Source organism: Enhydra lutris, unplaced genomic scaffold (assembly GCF_002288905.1).
Source record: "Enhydra lutris kenyoni isolate GAN:26980312 unplaced genomic scaffold, ASM228890v2 scaffoldscaffold92, whole genome shotgun sequence".
Taxonomy (NCBI): Eukaryota; Metazoa; Chordata; class Mammalia; order Carnivora; family Mustelidae; genus Enhydra; species Enhydra lutris.
Window position 1 is genome coordinate 3902843 of NW_019154176.1, and position 10006 is coordinate 3912848.

The window sequence follows — 10006 nt, forward strand, 5'->3', positions numbered from 1 at the left end:
AGAGGAGTCAAAATTACAAAGCCAAAAATGGAATGGTAGTTACTAGGGGCTGGAGGAGGCAGGGGATTTGGTCTTATTGAAATGACATAGATGCAGTGTTGTATTTTATGGTGACTAACATAACACAATAGGGAAAAAAAAAAGGAAGTTCCATGCTACACACACACACACACACACACACACACACACACACAAAGAAATGACATAGAATTTTATTTGTACCGGATAAAGACTTTTGGAGATTGGTTGCACAGCAGTGAGAGATACTTAACATTAATGAACCACACACTTAAAAATGGCTAAGATGGCAAATTTTATGTTTATCTTTATGTTAATGTTTCAATCCTCAGTCCCCTAAAGTAAGGAATACTGTACCTTGAGACTTGTGACAAAATTAGAAAAGATGACTGTGCACATCAATCAGAATGGCTAAAATCAACAACATAGGAAACAATAGGTTTTGGTGAGGATGCAGAGAAAGGGGAACCCTCTTACACTGTTGGGGGAATGCAACAGCTACTCTGGAAAAAGTATGGAGGTTCCTCAAAAAGTTAAAAATAGAACTACCTTACAATCCAGCAATTTCACTACTAGGTATTTACCAAAAGAATACAAAAATACTGATATGAAGGGGACATGCACCCTAATGTTTATAGCAGCATTATCAAAATAGACAAACTATGGGGGCGCCTGGGTGGCTCAGTGGGTTAAGCCGCTGCCTTTGGCTCAGGTCATGGTCTCAGGGTCCTGGGATCGAGTCCCGCATCGGGCTCTCTGCTCAGCAGGGAGTCTGCTTCCCTCCCTCTCTCTCTGCCTGCCTCTCTGTCTACTTGTGATCTCTCTCTGTCAAAGAAATAAAATCTTAAAAAAAAAAATAGACAAACTATGGAAAGAGCTCATGTCCATCTACTGATGAATGGATAAAAAAGATTGTGTGTTTGTGTGTGTGAGTGTGTGTATACTCAGCCACCAAAAAGAATGAAATTTTGCCATTTGCAACAGTGTGGATGGAGCTAGTATTATGCTAAGTGAAATAAGTTAGTCATAAGACAAATACCATATGATTTCACTCATGTGGAATTTAAGAAACAAAGCAGGTGAACGTATGGAAGGGGGGAAGGAGAGAGATCAGGAAACAAACCATAAGCAACTCTTAACTACAGAGAACAAACCAGGGGTTGATGGAGGGAGGTGGGTGGAAGATGGGCTAGATGGGTGGTAGGTATTAAGGAGGGCACTGAACCATGAGAGACTATGGACTCTGAAAAACAATCTGAGGGTTTTGAAGGGGCGGGGGGTGGGAGGTTGGGGGATCCAGGTGGTGGGTATTGTAGAGGGCACGGATTGCATGGAGCTCTGGGTGTGGTGCAAAAATAATGAATACTGTTATGCTGAAAAAATAAAAAATTAAAAAAAAACTCAAAAAAAAAAGAGGGCACTTGTGATGAGCACTGGGTGTTCTATGTAAGTGATGAATCACTGAATTCTACTCTTGAAACCAATATTGCACTGTGTGTTAACTGAGTGGAATTTATTATTTTTTAAAGAAGATTTTATTTATTTATTTATGAGAGAGCAGGAGAAAGAGAGAGCAGGAGCAGGAGCAGGGGGAGGGGGAGGGAGATGCAGACTCCATGCTGAACAGGGAGCCTATGGAGGGCTGGATCCCAGGACCTTGAGATCATTACCTTAGCTGAAGGCAGATACTTAAATTGACTGAGCCACCCAGGTGCCTCAACTAACTTGAATTTAAATAAATACTTGAAGAAGAAAAAAATATGTGACTATGAAAACCTAAAATGGGAGTAGCAGGTTTGAGTTAATCAGAGAACTGTCACAGAGAATAGATTAGAATCTATTGTACAAAATGTATTGTATATACTCTGTGTATACACAGTGAACATTAATGTTCAGGAAACATTTAAAGACTCAGAGAGATAAACTTTTTTTTTCAGAGAGATAAACCTTAGAGTGTTTGCATTTTTAAAAAAGATTTATTTATTTATTTATTTGAGAGAGAGTGACCGTGAAAGAGAGCATGAGAGGGGAGAAGCAGACTCCCCATAGAGCGGGAGCCCAATGTGGGACTTGATCCTGGTACTCTGGGATCATGACCTGAGCTGAAGGCAGTTGCTTAACCAACTGAGCCACCCAGGTGACCCTACAATGTTTGCATTTTTATAATAATGTAGCTATGCTGTTATTTTTTTGTAGCTATGTTTTAAAATATTTATATAATATAATCTAACAATATATATAAGATATATTAAAATACACATAATATATATATAAACATGCACAGTGTACTCTCATACCCCAAATAGGTATAGAATTCCTGATGTCATTGATTAGTTAGCAATATCTTTGTCCATAACTGAGGAACCAAGATGCCCTTCAACGGACGAATGGATAAGGAAGATGTGGTCCGTATACACTATGGAGTATTATGCCTCCATCAGAAAGGATGAATCCCCAACTTTTGTAGCAACATGGATGGGACTGGAAGAGATTATGCTGAGTGAAATAAGTCAAGCAGAGAGTCAATTATCATATGGTTTCACTTATTTGTGGAGCATAACAAATAGCATGGAGGACATGGGGAGTTAGGAGAAGGGAGTTGGGGGAAATTGGAAGGGGAGGTGAACAATGAGAGACTATGGACTCTGAAAAACAATCTGAAGGGTTTGAAGAGGTGGGGGGGTGGGAGGTTGGGGGAACCAGGTGGTGGGTATTAGAGAGGGCACGGACTGCATGGAGCACTGGGTGTGGTACAAAAACAATGAATACTGTTACGCTGAAAATAAATTAAAAAAATGATTTAAAAAAAAAAAAAGAAGAAGACTCTTATCCAATTAGAGAAGGATGGTGTGTCCATATTTCCAAGAATTTGAAATGGAGATGAGGAGAGACAGGTGGAGAAAAGTACATCCTGGCTCTGGGCCTCACAGATTCTTGGTCTTGAAGGATTTGCACTTGCCTGGGATCTCAGTGACAAATTGTTTGACTAATGAGGAGCTTTGGAAATTGAATCTCTAGGGATACAGAGACTGCAGTCTGCCTGTGACCACTTATTTCAGTAATCCTTCCCATGAAAAGTAGTAGCATAATTGGACCTCCTCCCATAGAAGATCCTTTTTGTTCAGGAGCCTAGGTCTCCTTCAGTCCCTCTGCCCTTTCTGAGTACAAATCTCCCAGATGGCGCATTCAGGGGAAATGTCAATCATCATTCCACTGTGATGCTAGCCAGGTAACCTACATGGATATTTGGAAATGAGCACAGGTGTTTTACTACAGGTTCATCCAGGGGAAGTCATGACGATAGTACATGTACCAGATGATTAGAACCAAGTCGTCCAGGGTCCACCTGCCTGTCTGTCATCCTCTTCACATCTTCTACTTTGCACCAATCTCAAGTACCTCCATTTACTAATGTACTCACTCTCTAGTTTGGCCAGGGCCATTTCTTAATGAGTGGAAATCTGCTCTTTTAAAAAATTAAGATGACTATTAGACAAGTCTCTGACATTTACTTACAATTTTGTGGAGGTGAGAGGGCAGGAAATGTTTGGTAAAGTTCACTTTATCTTCCCATTCTTGGTTCTTGACATACTTACATACTATCTCAGTTGCTTGCCTCTGAGGTCTTGGGGATCCAGACAAAATCTTCAGCTGCCTCCCCAGTCTGTTTCTCTTTATAAAATTATGTTTCAAATAATCAAAATGATACAGTCAATATTTTAAAAATGCCCAGCTGTTAACCCTGTAGGAATTAATGGATGGCACTTTGCTGTATCAGCTTAAGGTTTTTGTTAAAGAATGATATGCATATAAAAGGAACCTATTTCCTATCCCTCTCTACTAGTCTCCATCCCATCCCAAGACAGTGTTTGTCTCTGGTGATGCTTCTCCTGCTGGTCTAGAAAACACACATTTGATTGTGCTATCACTCCACCTTCTCTGTCAGATTCATCAACAACATGGGACTCAGAAACCAAACAGGGGTTTCAGAATTCCTTCTTATGGAAGTGACAGAGGACCCAGAACTGAAGTCCTTTCTCTTCATTCTGTTTCTGTCCATATACCTGGTCACCATCCTGGGAAACCTGCTCATCATCCTGGCTGTCAGCTCTGACTCCCACCTCCACACCCCCATGTACTTCTTCCTCTCCAGCCTGTCCTTTACTGACATCTGCTTAAGCACAACCTCCGTCCCAAAGATGCTGGTGAACATCCGGGCACAGATTCAGAGCATCACTTATGCAGCCTGCCTCACACAGATCTACTCTATCCTGGCTTTTGGTGGTTTGGAAAGTTTTCTCCTTGCAATAATGGCCTATGACCGCTATGTGGCCATTTGTCATCCACTGAGGTACACAGTCATCATGAACTCCCGCCTCTGTAGCCTGCTGGTTCTACTCTCCTTCTGCATTAACATTGTGGATGCCCTGGTGCACAGTCTGATGGTGTTGCAACTGACCTTCTGCGCAGAACTTGAAATCCCTCTCTTCTTCTGTGAAGTTGTTCAGGTCATCCAGCTTGCATGTTCTGACACCCTCATCAATAACATCCTGATATATTTTGCAACTAGCATATTTGGTGGTATTCCTCTGTGTGGAATCATTTTCTCTTACACTCAGATAGTGTCCTCTGTTTTGAGAATGCCATCAGCAGGTGGAAAGTATAAAGCTTTTTCGACCTGTGGGTCTCACCTGTCAGTTGTATCTTTGTTCTATGGGACAGGTTTGGGGGTGTACATTAGTTCTGCTCTTACTAACTCTTCCAGAAACACTGCAGTGGCCTCAGTGATGTACACTGTTGTCCCTCAACTGATGAACCCCTTCATCTACAGCCTGAGGAACAGGGACATGAAGGGAGCCTTGAAGAAACTTAGAAGTAGGACACCTCTTCTGTGATTGTGTCATTGGCATTGGACTGGTTTCTAGAATGAGTCAAAGTGACAAAAATACATAATGAGCCAGAATATCTGATTCTTGCATCATCAACTTCTTCTGAAATTACAAGATAGCATAATGGCCATGTGCATTTTAATTTGATGTGGAAAACTAATTTGCACTTTATCCAGCAATGTGGTGTTTAGCAAGTAGTTTCAAATCTCTAATCTCAGTTTCTGAGTCAGAGTCCCTAAAAGCAGAGCCAGAGTTAGGGGTTCTTGTAGTAGTGATTTTGTGAGGTTTGTTTTCAGAAGAAAAGTGGGATAAGGTGGACAGAACAGGGAAAGAATTTAAGTGAGGATGTTGTGAGTCTGCCTGATTCTAGGGTCATGTCATGAGAATCGCACTCCAGTGTTGACACTGCTAGGAGGCCAGGTGCTGAGATTTTACACCTTGATTCAGTAATCACCAATTCCAGCCACTGGAAAGTGTACCTGTGTAGGGCAACATCAGCAACCACTACATTCAGTTCCAGGACATATAAAATGGCATTGTTAGACTATCTTAGTGGTTTGGCATGTTAGGAGTTAATTAAATTTTACCAGTGAGAAGGTCTTTGGTTGTAATAAGAAAAGGAAATTCTGACTCTACGATGCTCAAAACATAAAGAGGGTTATGAGGTAATGGATGTGTTAGTTAGCTTTCTTGTTGTAGTCAGTGCATGGCGCGTACATAAACTCAGTCATCACATTGTACACCTTAACTTTATACAGTTGTGCTAATTACACCTCTGTAAAGCTGTAAAAAAAAAGAGTTCTCTTTCATTGTAAAGACTTCAGCAGTAGGGATATACAAGAATGGGACAGTAAGGCTTCATTTATTCCTCCCCGTGGTGGCTTTCTCCTAGGTCTGGTTCCCCTTATGGTCCAGATGTTTGCAACATATGGAAGAAATCTGTGGAAGGATGTATTTAGAATCTGGAATATGAAACCTTTCCTAACATGTTCTCTTGTTAAAATGCTTACAGAGAGGTATATAAAATGTATCTATGGTTTAAAAAAATAGTAGCATAGTAAAACACATACCTCTCACCCAAGTGAAGAAATAAAGCAGTGCCATAGCCAATCCATTTGTTGGTGTCCCAGCCACATTACCCTCCCTCTCCCCAGTAACAAACACTATACCAAACTTGGTATTTATCATTTTGTTTGATGTTCTTCTGTTAGGTTGAATCCTGTGAGGTTGCCAGTATTTGATCACATTTGCCCTCTAAAATGGGTAGTGGGATCCAATGTTGGTATCACCTATATGTATCCCTATCCAGTTGGTAAATTTTCTTATTTTTCAACAAGTTAAAAGTTAAATTTTAATGTATACATTTTGTGTCTTGATTGTTTTTCCATCTTTGTGCTTTTGAGGTTCAAAAGTTTGGTTTTAGCAGTAATTCATTTTATTTTAATTGTTCTCTATTATTATATTACATATGGAGATTGGTATTCTTGTGAGGCTGAAAGATATTTTGGTTGGTACTTTTCTTCATTTATAAATTTATCATACATTTCATGGTGAAAAGAATGTTTTATACTTAGGCTAGAATTATTATGTATATGAGTATACCTAGTGTCCGTAAGATATTTCTTTTTCTTTTAGGTTTTTTTAAAATTTTTTTATTTTCCAGCGTAACAGTATTCATTATTTTTGCACCACACCCAGTGCTCCATGCCATACGTGTCCTCCATAATACCCACCACCTGGCTCCCCCAACCTCCCACCCCCCACCCCTTCAAAACCCTCAGATTGTTTTTCAGAGTCCATAGTCTCTCATGGTTCACATCCGCTTCCAATTTCCCTCAACTCCCTTCTCCTCCCCATCTCCCCTTGTCCTCCATGCTATTTGTTATGCTCCACAAATATGTGAAACCATATGATAATTGACTCTCTCTGCTTGACTTATTTCACTCAGCATAATCTCTTCCAGTCCCGTCCATGTTGCTACAAAAGTTGGGGATTCATCCTTTCTGATGGAGTCATAATACTCCATAGTGCTTATGGACCACATCTTCCTTATCCATTCGTCCGTTGAAGGGCATCTTGGTTCTTTCCACAGTTTGGCGACCGTGGCCATTGCTGCTATGAACATTGGGGTACAGATGGCCCTTCTTTTCACTCTATCTGTATCTTTGGGGTAAATACCCAGTAGTGCAATTGCAGGGTCATAGGGAAGTTCTATTTTTAATTTCTTGAGGAATCTCCACACTGTTCTCCAAAGAGGCTGCACCAACTTGCATTCCCACCAACAGTGGAAGAGGATTCCCCTTTCTCCACATCCCCTCCAACACATGTTGTTTCCTGTCTTGCTAATTTTGGCCATTCTAACTGGTGTAAGGTGGTATCTCAATGTGGTTTTAATTTGAATCTCCCTGATGGCTAGTGATGATGAACATTTTTTCATGTGTCTGATAGCCATTTGTCTGTCTTCATTGGAGAAGTGTCTGTTCATATCTTCTGCCCATTTTTTTATGATTGTCTGTTTTGTGTGTGTTGAGTTTGAGAAGTTCATTATAGATCCTGGATATCAACCTTTTGTCTGTACTGTCATTTGCAAATACCTTCTCCCGTTCCGTGGGTTGCCTCTTTGTTTTCTTCACTGTTTCCTTTGCTGTGCAGAAGCTTTTGATCTTGATGAAGTCCCAAAAGTTCATCTTCGCTTTTGTTTCCTTTGCCTTTGGAGACATATCTTGAAAGAAGTTGCTGTGGCTGATATCGAAGAGGTTACTGCCTATGTTCTCCTCTAGGATTCTGATGGATTCCTGTCTCACATTGAGATCTTTTATTCATTTTGAGTTTATCTTTGTGTATGGTGTAAGAGATGGGTCGAGTTTCATTCTTCTGCATATAGCTGTCCAGTTTTCCCAGCACCATTTATTGAAGAGACTGTCTTTTTTCCACTGTATATTTTTTCCTGTTTTGTCGAAGATTATTTGACCATAGAGTTGAGGGTCCATATCTGGGCTCTCTACTCTGTTCCACTGGTCTATGTGTCTGTTTTTATGCCAGTACCATGCTGTCCTGGTGATCATGGCTTTGTAAGAAAGCTTGAAATCAGGCAACATGATGCCCCCAGCTTTGTTTTTGTTTTTCAACATTTCCTTAGCGATTTGGGGTCTCTTCTGATTCCATACAAATTTTAGGATTCTTTGCTCCAGCTCTTTGAAAATACCGGTGGAATTTTGATCGGAATGGCATTAAAAGTATAGATTGCTCTAGGCAGTATAGACATTTTAACAATGTTTATTCTTCCGATCCAAGAGCGTGGAATGGTTTTCCATCTTTTTGTGTCTTCTTCAGTTTCTTTCATGAGTGTCCTGTAGTTCCTCGAGTACAGATCCTTTACCTCTTTGGTTAGGTTTATTCCCAGGTATCTTATGGTTCTTGGTGCTATAGTAAATGGAATCGATTCTCTAATTTCCCTTTCTGTGTTTTCATTGTTAGGGTATAAGCAAGCCACTGATTTCTGTACGTTGACTTTGTATCCTGCCACATTACTGAATTGCTGTATGAGTTCCAGTAGTTTGGGGGTGGAGTCTTTTGGGTTTTCCATATAAAGAATCATATCATCTGCAAAGAGAGAGAGTTTGACTTCTTCATTGCTAATTTGAATACCTTTTATTTCTCTTTGTTGTCTGATTGCTGTTGCTAGGACTTCTAATACTAGGTTGAACAAAAGTGGTGAGAGTGGGCATCCTTGTTGTGTTCCTAATCTCAACGGGAAGGCTGCAAGCTTTTTCCCATTGAGGATGATATTTGCTGTGGGTCTTTCATAGATAGATTTTATGAAGTTCAGGAATGTTCCCTCTATCCCTAACTTTGAAGCGTTTTAATCAGGAACGGATGCTGGATTTTGTCAAATGCTTTTTCTGCATCAATTGAGAGGACCATCTGGTTCTTCTCTCTTCTCTTATTGATTTGTTCTATCACATTGATTGATTTGCGAGTGTTGAACCATCCTTGTAGCTCAGGGATGAATCCCACCTGGTCATGGTGGATAATCTTTTTAATGTGCTGTTGGATCCTGTTTGCTAGGATCTTGTTGAGAATCTTAGCATCCCTATTGATCAGTGATATTGGTCTGAAATTCTCCTTTTTGGTAGGGTCTTTGCCTGGTTTGGGGATCAGGGTAATGCTGGCTTCATAGAAAGAGTCTGGAAGTTTTCCTTCTGCTTCAATTTTTTGAAAGAGCTTCAGGAGAATAGGTGTTATTTCTTCTTTGAAAGTTTGTAGAATTCCCCCAGGGAATCCGTCAGGTCCTGGGCTCTTATTTTTTGGGAGGTTTTTGATCACTGCTTCAATCTCGTTACTAGATATCGGTCTATTCAGGTTGTCAATTTCTTCCTGGTTCAATTTTGGGAGTTGATAGTTTTCCAGGAATGCATCTATTTCATCTAGGTTGCTTAGCTTATTGGCATATAACTGTTGATAATAACTTCTGATGATTGTTTCTACTTCCTTGGTGTAAGTTGTGATCTCTCCCTTTTCATTCATAGTTTTATTAATTTGGGCTTTCTCTCTTTTCTTTTGGATTAGTGTGGCCAATGGTTATTGATCTTATTGATTCTTTCAAAAAAACCAGCTTCTGGTTTCATTGATACGTTCTACTGTATCTCTGGTTTCTACCTCGTTGATCTCAGCTCTAATCTTGATGATTTCCCTTCTTATGTGTGGAGTTGGTTTGATTTGTTGTTGATTCTCCAGTTCTTTAAGGTGTAGAGACAGCTGGTGTATTCTGGATTTTTCAATTTTTTTGAGGGAGGCTTGGATGGCTATGTATTTCCCCCTTAGGACCACCTTTGCTGTATCCCATAGGTTTTGGACCGAAGTGTCTTCATTCTCATTGGTTTCCATGAATTGTTTCAGTTATTCTTTGATCTCCTCGTTGATCCACTTAAGCAAGGTGGCCTTTAGCTTCCAGGTGTTTGAGTTCCTTTTGAACTTTTCCTTGTGATTGAGCTCGTTTCAAAGCATTGTGATCTGAGAATATGCAGGGAATAATCTCAGTCTTTTGGTATCGGTTGAGTCCTGATTTGTGACCCAGTACGTGGTCTATTCTGGAGAAG

The 10006-nt window shown here is 40.2% G+C and overlaps 1 protein-coding gene across 1 annotated transcript; it reads left to right on the plus strand.

Annotated features, from left to right (window-relative positions):
• The first annotated feature begins 3959 nt into the window (after positions 1-3959).
• LOC111162423 (olfactory receptor 7G1-like) lies at positions 3960-4913 on the plus strand. The gene has a single exon (XM_022526829.1). The coding sequence runs from the start codon at positions 3978-3980 to the stop codon at positions 4911-4913; it is 936 nt and encodes a 311-aa protein (XP_022382537.1). The 5' UTR covers positions 3960-3977.
• The last annotated feature ends 5093 nt before the right edge of the window (positions 4914-10006 follow it).

What these genes read in the sequence shown, in the direction of transcription:
- LOC111162423 (XM_022526829.1), top strand. Translation starts at nt 3,978, where the DNA reads ATGGGACTCAGAAACCAAACAGGGGTTTCAGAATTCCTTCTTATGGAA.